At 42.1% G+C, this 16,903-nt stretch overlaps 1 protein-coding gene across 8 annotated transcripts in view; it reads right to left on the reverse strand.

The window, feature by feature from the left end:
- The window catches only part of map2k5 (mitogen-activated protein kinase kinase 5), a 265,564-nt gene that overhangs the window by 206,027 nt on the left and 42,634 nt on the right, over nt 1-16,903 (reverse strand). For all 8 annotated transcript variants that reach the window (XM_078530078.1, XM_078530080.1, XM_078530077.1 and 5 more), the window contains exons 4-5: nt 13,957-14,026; nt 7,202-7,242 (exon numbers count right to left, since the gene is read on the reverse strand). In XM_078530078.1, the coding sequence (XP_078386204.1) occupies nt 7,202-7,242; nt 13,957-14,026 (111 nt within the window). The remainder of the gene's footprint in view (nt 1-7,201; nt 7,243-13,956; nt 14,027-16,903) is intronic.

Here is a 16,903-nt window from a genome sequence, read left to right on the forward strand (position 1 = left end):
GATTTTTGGACAGATTTCAGGGAAACAAGGGATATGGGGAACAGGCAGGAAAGTGGAGTTGAAGTCCAGGATCAGCCATGATCCTACTGAATGGCGAGCAAGCTCGACGGGCCATATGGCCTACTCCTGCTCCTATTTCATGCTCATATAATTCATACATGACATTGCTCAATTGTGTTGCAGGCAGAATGTCTCTTTAGACTAACAGCAGCACCCCATTAGTGGAAAATACCACTCACATCACAGTGCACAGTAGCAGTATGAAATGGCTTGCTTAACCTGTTGTTCATATTTTTGAGATACTTTGCCTTTCAAAGGGTAATTTGAGGTAGACCAGGCACTTTTCAGGTTCGAAAATGATGGCCTTTGGACCATTTGCAAGATTCCGTGATACACAGCAAACAACATTCTGATCAGCATAGCCATTATCCTGCAAGATAGCTTTGGTGTGGTTTATTTTGGTGTCGCACTTGCAAGGTGAGAAAATAACTCGGGGCCTATTTACAAGGTTGCTAACAAGGCCAATCTTATAGTGCATGGAGCTATACGAATCCCAGCGTGTATATTGATTGGTGAAAGTAAACTGGTGGTAGACAGTAGTGGAGAACCCATTAGCGGATTTCTCAACTAGCATGCCGAGGAACAGGAAAGTGTTAGACAGTTCCATCTCAAAAGTGAACTGGAGCATGGAATGGAATGTATTAAAGGTATGCAAGAAAATCCTTACATGCGACATACATTCATATGCAGGGACCCGTTCACTGCAAACAAAAAGGAATATGTTCAAGCCTTGCGCCTTTTTTGAATTACCTGGAAGTATAGGTTCTAGGATAGGAACTAAAGGTTCCTCATTGCTTTCTCCGTGGCAACACCTCAGCCAGAGTTGACTTGCCAACCAATCAGCACACCTTTCCTCCTGTGGTGTAAATTGATGTGATTGTTTCAAATTTGGCATTCTTGCATTTGTCCTGATGAGTGCAAGGCGAAAAGCTTTGGCTCCCCTTTTCAGGAATATTCAATCTTTATATTGTTTCAGCCATTTGACTCAATTGGTCTATGCCAGCGTTTCTACTTCACACAAGCCTCTTCCCACCTTACTTCATCTTACCCCATCAACAGGTCTTCTATTTCTTTTTTGCCCCTCAAAAATGTAGCTAACTTTCATTCTCAAATATTTCAATGCTATTTGTTTCAATTACTCCATGTGGCAGTGGATTACACCTTTGCACCACACCCTTATATTCATGGCCCCTAGTCTTGGGCTCCCATACAAGTGAAACTATCTTCTCTACGTCTAATCTATCAAATCCCTTCAAAATTTTAAAAACTGCCATCAGATCACTTCTTAGTCTTCTCTTTGCCACAGAGAAGGCACCCAGCCTGTTCAATCTGCCCTGAAATTTACATCTTCATGTAAAACTGGCTGCAAACAGTTTTTTCTTTAATTTGCTTTCAAACACACAACAATGATGCACATCTTAATCAAGTTGTACTATGACATCACTTTTGCATGACAGAATTGCAGGTCCGTGAGTCTGCTAATATTTCTCTCCCTGGAAAAAGCTGCCTAAAAATGGTCTGATGCTTTTTCCATTAAAATAGTTCCTATATGTTTTTATATTCATTTTTATATATTTGCAGATGTTTGTTCCTTAACCAACATCATTAAAATACTTATCGCTTATCTGTTTGAGATCAGACACCATGTCATGTACTTTAGAGCAAAAGCTGAGCTTTAAACTGTATAATCTATGCATTTCCGAGATCACTTTTATTGTACCTCATAACTGTGTGCGCCGCTAAAGCCCTTACACATATCTTTGTTACCTTCAGCCTGACTACTCCAGAACTTTCCTTTCCCTTCCTCCATTCTCCATCTTCCAAAAACTCCAAAGCCCTAGTACGTATCCAACACCTCAGTCCTAAAGCACCTGTTCACCCAACACCCTGTCCTAACTGACCTACACTGACTCCCCATCTCCCAACACACTCAATTCAAAACCCTTGTCCTCATTTGTAAATGCTTTCATGGACTTGCCCCATCCACTCAATCTTCACTAGCTCTAAACGCCCCCACCCATTCTAAATCTGGCCTTCGTTAAATCCCTCCTTTCCCTTCAATCCACCATTGGTTCTTGAGTCTTCAGCCACTTCAGCACCATGCTTGGAATACGCTTTCAAAATCTGTCTACTTCTGTCTCTGCCTTTCAAAATTTCCTCCAAACTCTTCTGCTTGTCTAGTCTTCAATTCCCCCTCCTAATGTCATATTTACTGACTTGACATCCTTTTTTAAAAAAAAATCAAACCTAGCTATAAAATGAGTTTGAGCTCTTTTTAAAACAGAAAAGACACTATATGAAGCTTATATTATTCTGAACACAGGGGCCAGAATTTTACGGTCAGTGTGCGGGCTCGGTGGAAGCGGGTGGGCAGGGGCAGTTGGGAAGCCGACAGCAGCAACAGGTAGAAGGGGCGGGCAAGGGCGGGAGCTCAGTGTCTGCCGGGTTCAATGGTGACCTGGCGGCGATTCAAAAGTGTCAACGGCAGCCATGCGAAAGTTGCCAGTGAAGCAGGCACACCTCGTCATGGAGCTCATTACTGGTGAACACGGCAGGCGGGAGGACAGGTCGGCAGGGGAGTTGGCCCCTCGTTTTTCTGATGAGTATCGCGCTGCCCTCCTGGAGGAGGTGGCAACACGGAGAGAGATCCTTGTCCCAGGGACGAGAGGAGGAGACCCCACCCCCCATCTCACCAAAAATGCATGGGAGGAAGCGGCATCCAGGGTGAGTTCCCATGATGTGGTGAGCGCACATGGGTGCAGTACCGTAAGCGGCTCAATGGTCTCCTGTGATTGGGACGGGTGAGTACCATGTAGGCATGGCTCACTTAGCACAGCAGTTAGGAGCTGCTGCCCGCGCCCCCACCCCCATCCCCTTGGACCTCAGCGGTCGTAGAGTGTGATTGGCAAATGTCAACGAGGCAGCATCTGGACAAGGAGGTGAGCCCTGGCTGCTAGGAATGAGTGTCTTGCGGCTCCAGCGTCACGAATCGGCTGAGCCCTGTGAGGTATTCCTCAGGTGCGGTTGGTCAGGCTGCAATGGTAATGCAGGTACAGGGTGGACTAATCAATGCTCCTCTGTCCCCTCAGGAGAAGACATCCCATGACAATGCCGGAAGTTGCGGACTGGCAGAGCACTGCCCCACCTTCTAATCCTAACTAGATATGAGCAGGAGGCCCTGGAGCTGGAGAGGTGCCATGCGTCTAGGTCAACCGGCCACAGTGAGGTTGGGGTGCCACAGGGAGGTAAGAGTGCAGTGCACTGAGGTCAGAATGCCTGTAATAGCAACCATTCCACTGTAGTCTCTATATTGATGTGAGCCTCGAACATGGAATCCCCATTGATAATGGAAAGACGAAAGCACCCTGATCTGGTTGCCAGGCATGCACAGTAACAGCGTAATGATTTCAACTAATGACATGTCCTTGTTCTTGCTTTCAGGCACACCAGCAACCCATCAGGGTGGGGAGTCTGAAGGCCCACCACTGACCCCAGAGTACAGCAACCATAGAAACGCACCTGCATCACACCCTCTCAGCCAAGCAGGCACCAGTGCAGATACCAGCGCCTCGGTGGGCATTACATCAGCGGTTAGTATGTCGGTGCACATCGGTGAGGGCACTTCACATTCGCTTGAGGTGCAGGCGGAGGCAGAGTGTGCCCAGGGCGCCAGCAGTCAGAGGTTGGCTGGGGACCAGGGACATGCTCAGTCAATGGTGAGCAGGGAGGTCTAAAGCAACTTCACATTTGTGCACAAGTTGCTCGTCTCTGTGGGCACCTCTCAGGGTTCTCCGGATGACGGCAGCAGCTCCTCCGCCCCTCTGCCAGTGACTGTGGCATCCGAAGGGGCTGCGCAGCTGGGGAAGATGCCAGCCAGGGCACTGGCCGCTCCCTCCTAGGCAGGGCCAGCACAGGCTCCATGGGCCAGAGGATGCCTGCCAAGCCATCAAGGCCACAGGACAGCAGAATGGGCAGGCTGTCTCCAATGCCAGTGCTAGCGAAGAGGGGAGCACTCAGACGTAGCACCCGCAAGCGAAAACTTAAAGCACCTTATGCACAACATGGGCTTATCACTGGTGATATTTTATTCCCCCAGTTTTACATTAAATATTATTTGGTGTGATGGATAATGCCTTTCAATTTAATTTGTATTATGTATGCCAGACACCACAGCATTAAATGTGTTTCTGTTCAACAAGCCTCTGGGTGCTTCATTAGTTCTGCAGGCGCAGGGTAACCCATGATGTTATGAGTGACTTATTTGTCATTGAACTTTATTGAAATGGCACATAGTGCATGTTGTTCACCAAGCAAATGTTTCTGTCAGGTATAGAGTATGGAGCCTGCAGCCCTGGCATGTGGAGTTGGTTCATCTTTGGTAGGCTAGCTGAAGGAGAGTTGGATCAAAGCCTCCCGGGTGTCCCGGTTGCTCAGGTCAGCGTCTATCCCTTCAGCATTCTCCTGACCGTGCTCGTCCTCGGACTCACTACTGGACTCATCGTCTGTTGCCACTGCGTCCCCCCTTTCCAGCGCCAGATTGTGGAGAGCACAGCATGCAACTACTATCAGTGACGCATGATCTGTGGGGTGGGGGGGTATGACAGTGCATGTCTGAACAGTCCAGGCATCGGAAGCACATCTTGAGAAGACTGATGGTTCTCTCTACCACTGCCCTTGTGGAGGCATGGTTCCTATTGTGTCGCTGCTCGGCCTCTGTTCATGGATGGCGGAGAGGTGTCATGAGCAGCCGTTTGAGGGGATAGCCCTTGTCACCCAGCAGCCATCCATCCAGCCGGGCTGGAGCACTGAAGAGCCTCGGCACCTGGGAGTGTCTGAGGATGTAGGCATCGTGGGAGCTGCCTGGGTACCTTGCACAGACTTGCAGAATCTGCATCCTGTGGTCACACACTATCTGCACATTCATGGAGTGGAATCCCTTCCTGTTGATGATGGCATCCGGCTCGCCCACTGGTGCCTTGATGGCCACATGTGTGTAATCGATTGCACCCTGGATGCGGGGGAACCCAGCAATCGCTGCAAAGCCTCTGGCTCGCTCTGCCTGGCTGGCCTTGTTCATGCAGTAGTGAATGAAAGTCAATGTACGCCTGAACAGAGTGTCTGTCACCAGCTTGACACAACTGTGGAGAGCTGATTGGGAGGCTCCACAAAGATCATCCACCGACCCTTGAAAAGAGCTGGAGGTATAGATGTTGAGGGCCACTGTGACCTTCAGCGCCACTGGCATGGGGTGTCCACCCACACAGTCGGAGCTGATCTCAGGGCCAATCATGTGACAGATGGAGGTCACCATCTCCCTTGAGAGGCAGAGCTTCCTTCAGCACTGCATACCTCATACATATTGAGGTAACTGCATCGCCGCCTGTAAACCCTGGCTGCAGGATAGTGGCTTTTTCTGCGGCCCCTTCCATCTTGGACTTCCTGTTGGCCCTGCACCCCTTGTGCCTGCACATGTCCTCCCACAGGTCACTCCCCTGGAGGCTGAATAGGGACACCTGGCCTCCTCCCCCTTTAGGCCCTCTCTTCCTCCTCAGAGGAGGTGCCTCCAGCGGAGACCACAATCCCCATTCCCAGGGTAAGGGAAGGCTGTCTGATACGTGGAAGGACCCAAGTGGTATGAATCCTCCGGAGTCCTGAACTGAAGCTTCGTATTTCTGTCAAAGCAGCTCTGAAGCGGAATGAAGATGACCTGTTCACTCAAGCATGCATCAACAACTTAGTGCAAACAACTCGCATTAGTAAGCCCACTCACCACTCTTATCCCTCCCGTGGATGAGGTTTTTGAAAATGTGGCCTACCCGCCTGCCTGTTGCGCCCGTGCAACGCCATTAAAATCACACGGCTACGTAAACTCCCAGACAATTGGTGCCTCAAGGGCCTTAACTGGTCCGTTAATTAATGACGGGCGCACCTCCATTTTCAACGCGCGCCTACCTAGCGAAATATTGCAGGAGTGCGCTGTGATGTCGGGATGCACACCTGATGTCATTGCGCACCATATTACACTCAGGCATGTCGAGCGCGTGCCCGCATGCCTAACATAAAATTCTGGCCAGGGACATTTTTTCCCCCAGTGGATGGGTTAAAACGGATGGAGGCGATGGGGAAGAAACAAAAACACCGGTAGGCTCTGTCTAAATGGTTCTTAATCAGTCATACAGCAGTAATAAAAGAGACCTGGTTAATCACCTGGCCAACGTCTAGCCATATTGAGCACAGAAACTAAAGAGTATAGCAAAAAAACAAAATGTTTGGCCATCCATCTTTTCCCTCCAAAGTCGCTCCTACCAACTCTTGCTTAGATATGGCTCCAGGCACTCTTGTCTCTAACCAAAGAGACACAGAGTGCCTAGGTAGAGAGTGTCTGCAGGCTCTTTACTATAGACAGCATTAGACTTGTGCCAATGTCTATCTTCACCAGATGTCCCCACACACTTTCTAAAATCTATCGCTGAATAGTGATCAAGAGTCAGAATCCTGACTGATTCTTTTTCCATTTGTAGTACAGGGGCACTGAGGCCAGTTTTGGCACTCAAAATCAATGTTTAAAATAAACTAGGAAGGAAAAAAAGCATATTTTATTTCATGCTAATTTTAGTTCTGTCCTATCCATTTGCAACTTTTTTCCTCTTCATGCATTTAAACAGTAAAAGTGAAAGCATAGCTATCTTCCTCCCTCCTGTTCTCTCCATATCTCAATATTTCTTGTGGATCACATGCGCAACAGGTAATGAAGATTGACTCTGGTACATTTTGCCTGAAAGCTGAGAAATCGTTTTATTTCCTTCGGAACTGTGAAGGTTCATATAATGAGTATAATTTTTTAATCATATCACTTTCAGTCCCTCATTAAAATGTACATTACAAAAATTTAACCACCTTTTAATATAAAAAATTAAAAATGATAACCTATTTTGTAACTCTAATTGCTTCAATGGAAATAAGACAAGAATTCACAGCTGTGTGATTAAATCATGGGAAATATTCCCCACTTTGTATAACAAGAGACCCCCTGCTTGTCAGAGTTTGAAGAGCTAAGGTTTTCAGATGACATTTCAATAACTGGAACACAGCATTACAAATCCATTCCCAACTTTACTGAAACAATTATTGAAATTATTACCTTCAGGCCATGTATGTTCCGTTTCCCAGGTGGCTTGCAGGCTGAAACAGTAATTGACTAAATTGCAGAACACATCAGGGCCATTTACAAATTTGTTAAAAATGAATCATTTGAAAGAAATGAGACTGACACCAAAATTAGCAGCTGAAAATGATGGAAAAGGGGCTCAAAAGCCTGTACAGGGAATATTTTTTAAAAAGATGTGATTCCATCTTACAATACTGAACACTGAAAAACTGATATAGTGTATAAAAATATAAAGTATAACATGCAAATAAAGATTAAAAGATGATTACAAGCACAAAGAGCCAGTTCATTTCAATCTTCGGTTCTTAACCTTTTGTACCATAAGGAAAGCAGGCTAACCTTAACACGTGGACGAATAATATACTTAACTATAGAGTCCATTGCTGGGGTTAATAAATTGTAAGTAAATAAGTAAAAATGAGTAAAATTTAAAATGCTATTAAATAGAAAAGTTTATTTTGTTTTGCTTGAGCAGGTGAGTGGACACTTTTCAGTTACATTTCATAGGCAACAAAAGAATCAATAAAAAATTATGAAGAATTATGATCTATTTTGGTTCTTTGTTTAAAAGCTATTTTAAATTGAGTTCTAGTGGCATAATGTTTTGGGTTGAGGGAGGAAAGGCATGACCCAGGTGAGTTATTGAACACAGCACTGAAGCAACTGAAGTATAAGTAGAGACGTACCCATTAACCCAAGGCATTTCAACAAAGGTGTAATTTCAACTGTTACATATTTCACTCCCTAACTCTGCTGGACGCAGCAACATTTCTGAAGTACCAATGTGGTAATCGCTCATTGTTTAAACAAGGGTATTTGAGGGAAAAGGATCAAAAAATTTAAAAAATTAAAAGTTAACTTATGATTCTTGGTAAACAGGATACTAAGTAAGAGACTTTTAAAGGAAAAGACTAAGCAATGTTCCTTTAACTGATAATATTTATAAGAAAGTATTTGTTCCTGCTGAAATATATATTGTGTGCTGTGGTTTGATCTCATTGCAGAAATACAATGCCACAAATGGTATGTTAAAGGACGTGTCAATCTTGATTGATTGTCTCACCAAGACAAATTCGATTTTCTTCACCTTCCCCCAGATGATTGTTTGCTTCACTCTCGTGGCATACCAAGTGATATAGTTAATTCAAAATTCAGCAATTTTTAATTAGAAAATATATTTCACATAGGTTTTGAATTTGTTTTTAAAGATAACCTTGTATTCAGTACCTGCTCTGTGCTGTTAGCTCATCTGCGCCAGTGCTGTGGTCAAGGTGGCACAACTGGATTCAGTGCTCCGGATTAGAGCGGAGAAAAAAATACTAGCCACAATTTATGTGTCTGGTGGTCACCATCCAGTCACTTCTGTTGGAAATGTACATGTGGCCATCAAGTAGGATCAGGATTTGGCTTGCTGTAATGTCCCCATGACCAAACTCACCAGTTGGGCAAGGTACCAGCACCCACAGAACCATTCTGTGGTGAGAAGGCAATACCTTCAGGAGAGGAAGGAAAAAAAACTAGCAAAGATATTGAAAACAGAAAATGTATGTTGCATAATGGGTACCTATTACAAGAAAAACCTGTGAGGTTCCAAGGTCATCTTGTTACAAAAAATGCATATAGAGATGCTTTAGGAATATTTCCAAGCGGGTATTTATGACCTTGTGCCTCAACTATTAATAAAAATGAACATACCCTGTTCAATGTTAAAGACTCTCCATTGTAGCATTGAGTTGAAAGCACAATAAAGTTCTCTAAATTTAGAATTTAGGTTTGGCTATTTAAGTCCAAAAACCTTGATTACTGAACCAAGAACTAAAACGTTTTAAAAGCTTGCTGGTCGGCTCATTCTCTCTTCCTGTATCTGTATAGAAAATGGAACTCTCTATTCCTAAGCACACAATCCCAAAATGGGTTTTAACGTTTCTTGATCCAGGCACCTAGATGGCACACTGAATGCAAAAGGCCCTCATTCTTGGTGGAGGATCATAACTATAAAGGGACAATCAGTACGCTTAATAGACTAGAAATATAAAATTAATCTTTGAAGCACATTTTATCTAAAATGCTGAAACAATATTGGCATAAACCCTTCTTTTGCAATTATTACATATTTTTAATTAAACTATTAAAAATGTGTTTCATTTTAAAGTTATTAACTTATTAGTTCATAAAACAAGATATTGATGAATGCATAAAGCTGAAGTGTCTCAAATGAAACATGATATTTTGTTTGAAAGTCTATTTTTTAAATATAATCAGCTGTATTGTTCATTTTATCTCAGAACTATTTTGGTTGTTCTGGTGTTGTCTTGATACGAACAACAAACAAGGAGCAAAAGTAGACCGTTTAGCCCCTCGAGCCTGTTTCGCCGTTTATTAAGATCATAGCTGATCTGATAGTAACGTGAAATCTGCATCCCACCTACCCTCGATAACGTATCACCCCCTTTTTACCAAGAATCTATTCACCTCTGCCTTAAAAATATTCAAAGACTCTGCTTCCACCACTTTTTCAGGAAGAGAGTTCCAAAGGCTCACAAACCTCTGGGTGAAAAAATTGCGCCTCACCTCTGTTTTAAATGGGTGACCCCTTATTTTTAAATAGTGACCCCTTGTTCTAGATTCTCCTACATGAGGAAACATCCTCTCCACATTTACCCTGTCAAGACCCCTCAGATCTTATATGTTTCAATCAAGTCACCTCTTATTCTTCTAAACTCCAGCAGATACTAGCCTAACCTGTCCAACCTTTCCTCATAAGACAACCCATCCATTCCAGGTATTAGTCTGGTAAACCTTCTCTGAATTGCTTCCAACGCATTTACATCCTTCCTTAAATAAGGTGACCAGTACTGTACACAGTACTCCAAATGTGGTCTCACTAGTGCCCTGTACAGCTGAAACATAACCTCCCTACTTTTGTATTCAATTCCCCTCACAATAAATGATTACATTCTATTAGCTTTCCTAATTACTTGCTGTACCTGCATACTAGACTTTTGTGATTCATGCACTAGGACACCCAGATTCCTCTGCACCTCAGAGCTCTGCAGTCTCTCACCATTTAGATAATATAATTCTCTTCTATTGTTCCTGCCAAAATGGACAACTTCACATTTTCCCATATTATACTCCATTTGCCAAATCTTTGCGCACTCACTTAACCTATCTATATCTTTTTGTAGCTTCCTTATGCCCTCTTCACAACTTACTTTCCTACCTATCCTGTGTCATCAGCAAATTTGCCAATCACCCCATCCATCCCTTCATCCAAGTCATTTATATGAATTGTAAACAGTTGAGGCCCCAGCACTGATCCCTGTGGCACACCATTCGTCACATCTTGTCAACCTGAAAAAGACCCATTTATGCCTTTTCTCTTATGCCTGTTAGCCAGCCAATCTTCTATCCATGTCAATATGTTACCCCCTATACCATGAGCTTTTATTTTCCGCAATAACCTTTGATGTGGCACTTTATCAAATGCCTTCTGGAAATCTAAGTACAATACATCCACCGGTTCCCCATTATCCACAGGACATGTTACTTTCTCAAAGAACTCTAAGTAATTTCTTTGGTTTAAAATTTAAAATTTAAAAAACACTTCAAAAGAAAAAAATGGCTTGATTTTCAGAACGACAACAGGTATGAAAGATTGTAGCCCTCCAGATTTAGAAATAATTGATGTCTTTTCTTAAAAATAAGGTAGCACCATAGAGGTTTAAAAACTGTACAACTGCTTTACAATAAATGATTCACAAATAATTCCTAAAAGGCAAAGCATTGAGTTAACCAAAATAAGCATGCATGGAATTGGGAGTAGCTGTTTGACTTGGATTGCTAAATGGTTGGGATTTCGAAGATCATGGGTAGGGATAGAATACACACTAATTGGAGGGATGTGACCAGTGGTGTTCTTCAGGGATATGTTTTGGGGCCTCAACTTTTAACTATATTTATTAATGTCTTGGATGAAGGAATAGAAAGTTGTATATCCAAGTTTGCCGATGACACAAATTATGAGGACAGGAAGTACTGCAAATGCGTGCAGGAAGTTGCAAGGTGGCATATAGAAAGAGTGAGTAAGTGGAAAAATCTATGGTAAATGATGTTCAACGTGGCTAAGTGCAAGGTCATCTCCTAAATGGTGAGGAGCTATGAACTGTAGAGGTGCAAAGAGATTTGGGAATCCAAGTACACAAATCATCTAAAGTCAGTAGACAGGCACAAAATTCAATCAAAAAGCCTAAAGGAATATCCCCTAAGTAAGGAATGGATGCTTCAGTTCTACACAGTTAGTTAGACTCAATCTGAAATATTATGGACTGTTTAGAACACTGCAAATTTTCCAGAAGGATACCGTGGCTTAAACAATCAAATTATGAGGACATGCATAAACCTGGCGTGTATTCCCTTGAATTTTCAAGCAAGGTCGAATAAAGGTAGTTAAAACAATTATTCAATAGGTTAGATACAGAGAACTATATCCTCTGGTGGGAGAATCCAGAACAAGAGGGCATAATCTTAAAATTAGAGTTAGCTAGAGTGAAATCAAGCAGCACTTTATCACAAAAAGAGTAGTGACATCTGGAACACTCTTGCTCAAAAGGGCGCAGGGGCTAGAACAATTGGAACCTTCTAATTGAGTTAGATGTATTTTTTGTATGGTATGGGTATCAGGGAATATGGAGCAAAAGTGGTAAATGGGGTTGAAGTGCAGATCAGTCTTGATATAATTGAATGATGGAGCAGACGCCATAGAATTGTTACAACACAGAGAGCAGTCATTCGGCCCATCATATCCATTGTGGATCTGCTAAGGAGCAACTCATGTACTGCCACTCCCCTCATATCCCTACACATTCCACCTCTTCAGTTATTTAGAAAATTTAGAGAAATGTAGAAAAATTTACAGCACAGAAGGGGGCCACACTGCCCATCATGTCCATGCCAGCCAAAAAAAGAGCCCCCAGCCTAATCCTATTTCCCAGCACTTGGTCCATAGCCCTGGAGGTTACAGACTTCAGTGCATATCCAGACACCTCTTAAATAATTTCAGGGTTTCTGCCTGTACTACCCTTTTAGACAGTGAGATTCGGGCCCTAACCACCCTCTGGCTGAAAAAAGTTTCCTCATCTCTCCTCCAATCTTTCTATCAATCACTTTAAATTTATGCCCTCTAGTCACTGATCTCTCTGCTAACGGAAGTAGGTCCTTCCCATCCACTCTATCTAGGCCCCTCACTACCTTGCACGCCTCAGTCAAATCTCCCCTCAGCTTCCTCTGTTCCAAGGAAAACAACCCATCCTATCCAATCTTTCCACATAGCTGCAATTTTCCAGTCCTGGCAACATCCTCATAAATCTCTTCTGCACCCTCTTGAGTACAATTACATCCTTTCTGTAATGAGGTGACCAGAATGGCACACAGTACTTAAGCTGTGGCCTAACTAGTGTTTTTTCTCGCTCCAGCATAACCTCCCTGCTCTTATATTCTATGTCTTGGCTAATAAAGGAAAGTATTTCATATGCCTTTTTAACCACCTTATCGACCTGTCCTGCTACCTTCAGGGATCTGTGGTCATGTACTCCAAAATCCCTCACTTCCTTTACACCTCTCAGTATCCTCCCAGTTATTGTGCACTCTTTTGCCTTGTTTGATTTGAAGGGCTGGATGGTCTACTCTTGTTCCTATGCACATTTTGACATGGGTAAAACTTCTGAAATATTTAATTTTCATCAAGACCTATGCTGATATTTCATACTGTTATACATGCAGATCAATCAATAACCCTTTTGGTGTTATAAAGCCAACAAAATTGCCAATTTGAAAAGATGCGTTTGGTCAAGTAACTACATAAAATTTAATTACCGAGTCATTTAACCATTATCTTAAACAATAACTATAATTGCATCCAATTGGAAAACAGCAGAATAATCCAATTAATTAACTTGAAATATAGAAGAATATTTATGTCTAAAGAGACAAATTTAAATTGCAGGTGGTGGCATCAAGGTACCAATTTACAACAAAGACATTTGAAGAAGTTGGAAATCTCAACAGCTTATGGAATTTGTTTAAGTCACCTGTATCCCAAGACTAAATTACCATCTTCTATTCATTTTCATCTAGATATTTAATATATACAATAATGGGCTTTTACTCAAATGCCTTCCTACTTTGTAATAGCAGAAAGCAATTTAGAGATTTTGTTGTTAGAACAGCTAATACCACTGCCTCAGTTTCACTTATTAAACCATCTGGCTATTGTGACAGTATATTAAAAATAAATCAACTGAGCACCTCATATAATTAGAGAAATATGAGAGTGATTACGTAGCAGCTAACTCACTGAGGGGTCTAGACAACATGAAAGTGAAATGGGCAATTTAAAATGGTCAGCAAGAAAAAGATTCCAGAATTTAAATAATTCCCATGCATTCATTATGAAAAAACACTGCAGAATTTGTTGTTTTATTCTTCATTTGGTTCCTTTGTTTGCTGGAAATTGTCATGGCTGACGCCAAGGATAAAGCATGCAAGTTTGGATATGGCCTATCCACCTATGACACAGTGTCCATGCATAAAAATCAAGGATTCATAATTTGGCTTAATTATTAAAGATGTGTTAACATAATTGACAGAGAAAAACAAACACAAATGTAGACTTTTGATATCTTCGTTTACTTACTCTGAACATACAGATGCAAAGTCAATCTTCTTACCTCGTGGATATATCTGCAAAGGTTCAATCATCTCTCCATTAACTTGCTGCTCTGTCACAGTAGTATAATACTGCAAAAGAAAGCACGCAAGCATATTCACACCCAAGTTTAAATTAAATTGAATCATTTAGTCTTTCAAACTTCAAAGAAGTAAATTGAAAAGGCCACCTAACATTTTCAAGCGGACACAACTTCCAGTTATGTGGTACCATTAATAGTACAGGAAATATTGCAAGGCATTTTACAGGGTAGGGTGGACGGTGGTGAAGGAGAATTGATTAAATTAATGGTAACAGACTTGGTCAAGATAACTACAAACTTGGTCATGACGATGGATATCAAGAAAACTTTTCAATGGTGAAGAAGAGGAGCGAGGAAATGAATTCCAGACAGTTGGGTCAAAGTGACTGAAGGATCTACCAGCAAAGCTGGTCCATAGGGTAGGCAAGATAATAAAAAAAGCCAGGGCCAGAGGATTGAAGGATCCAAAAGGAGATATAAAGCTGAAGGGAGTTGCAGAGATAAGGTAGACTGAGGCCAAGGGGCGATTTGAAAATAACAATACAAGCTTTAAATTCAACCTGTTGGGATTCAGGGAACCAATACAGGTGGGTATGCATGAGGTGATAATTAGTTGCAGTACGGGGAGAAAAGAACTGGTAAGGGTTCAGCGGCAATGGGTGAGGGATAGGGGTAATCTCACAGAGGTGGGAATATGAGAGAAAGAGAGAGCATGCGCGTGCGAGAGAGAGAGAACACGAGAGAGAAATTATCCCCTGCACACCAAACTCATCCATGCCTTGATGTCAAACAAGCAGACTAACAACAGAGATGATTGTGAGGTCATGGGAAGTGGTGAAGGGGTAGAGCAGGGTATTATATACATATATATGGAAACTGATCCAACACCTGCTGATGATGTCACCAAGGAGCAGCATGCAAATGAGAAACAAGAGGTGACCTGCATTGATTCTTGGGGACTTCGGAGGTGACCGTGTGGCAGTTGTAAGAGATGCCATTGCTGGAGATATGGCGACAGTGTTTGGACTAGTAGGAGTTGAACTATACCACTGCTGGACAAACAGGACAATGCGTCAGCCAGATCAAATATCACAAAATGGATGAAGAGGGATAATGCACCAAGGTCACAGTCTCAAGTAAAGTAATTTAAGCATTTTGATAGGGCAATGTAAGTACTGTGAGCAGACCTGTTAAAATCAAGGGATTCAAATAGTTTGTTTTTTTTAAATTGTAATTAAATTATATTTTAATAGTAGTGTGACATATTTGAACACTTTAGAAAGAAAAGGGAGGTTAGAGATGAAACGGTAGCTGGAGAGGTTGGATGGATTATGGGTGGGTTTTTTTGAGGAAGGATAATGACAGTGATAAAAAGAAAAAGGATATTGGCTGGGCTAAGGAAACTATTAACAATATCAGTTAGCTTGGGGTCAGGAGACATGCTTTGCCAGAGCTAATATCTGATGAAGGTCATCTATCTAAAATATTAATACCTTTTCTCTGTGATGTATTTCTAACATTTTCAGATTTTTAGGATTCTGCAGTTTTCTCTTTTTAAAAACAGCAATGCTTTTGGCCAATTAAAAACAACCATTGTTGACCCAATTTGCCTATTGGCCGTTTCATACACTCTGGTTAAAAAACAAGATTAACACTGCAATCTACATTTGTAAAATATGCATAATAGTGTCATTATAGAATTCAACATGCACTGATTTGTGGGTCTACTTGGATAACTGATCTTTTTTCCAAGCTAAAAATGGATCAATTATCATAACAATACTACTAATGATCATAAAACAAAATTCAGATTATTATTCGCCTTACTGACAAAATTCATGATTTTGCACACATGAATTATAATAATAGCACTCTAACAATTCATATATTAATTTGACATGTGCTTAAAATAAAACGTGTTAGAGATGCTATAATTGGGGACACTGATGATTAAAACATCCAGAGATCCCACTCCTGACTAACATCTGGTAACTGGCGGAAAGTGAAAGAGCAGAGAGTGGGACTAACTGTATAGCTCTTTCAAAATATCCACACAGGCACGATTGGCCGAATGGCCTCCTTCTGTGCTGTAGGATTCTATTTGCCCCCAAAGGTTCAGTCAAAGAGTCAATCCTGCTCATCTAGACCTATGGCCATTTGGTCAAAGTGCCAGAGGAGTGCTTGAACTCTGAACCATTTTCCTGCATACATCACTGCTTACAGGAGAGGAAGGGCAAAGAGATCAGGGGGAGCAAGGAGAAAATTGGTGAGGACAGTGTGCCCCCTCCCATCAGAGTTTGCTCAAACAGTATGAAAACATTGAAATGATGTGACAGATGCACACAACAATGATTATAAATCAACAATCTATTTGAGGGTGTACAAGTAGTTTCTTCTTCCTTGAGTTCTCTGCCCACAGCCTGGTCTTTGCCGATTATTTACCGAACCACAGCAAGGTGTCATGATTTTTACTACAGACACAGTGAGGAGGCAGGCTCCAAATCTACCTCAGCCTGAACTGGGATTGAACCCTATGCTGTTGGCACAAATCTGATCCACACGGTGGCAGTCAAGTTAACGGACTCCCACAGTTGGTTTATATGCAGCATAATGGGAGATGGTGGCATAGTGGTAATGTCATTAGACTGGTAATCCAGAGACCCCAGATAATGCCCTGGGGACATGGGTTTAAATTCCACCATGACAGCTGATGGAATTGAAATTTGATTAATAAATCTGGAATACAAAGCCAGTCTCAGTCATGGTGATCATGAAACTATTATCGATTGCTGTAAATATCCATCTACTTCACTAATGTCCTTTAGGAAAGGAAATCTGCCATCCTTACCTGGTCTGGCCTACATGTGACTCCAAACTGAACATAATGGGGTTGACTCTCAAATGCTCTCTGAAATTACCTAGCCAG

Source organism: Cetorhinus maximus, chromosome 26, assembly GCF_964194155.1.
Source record: "Cetorhinus maximus chromosome 26, sCetMax3.hap1.1, whole genome shotgun sequence".
NCBI classification, from domain to species: Eukaryota; Metazoa; Chordata; class Chondrichthyes; order Lamniformes; family Cetorhinidae; genus Cetorhinus; species Cetorhinus maximus.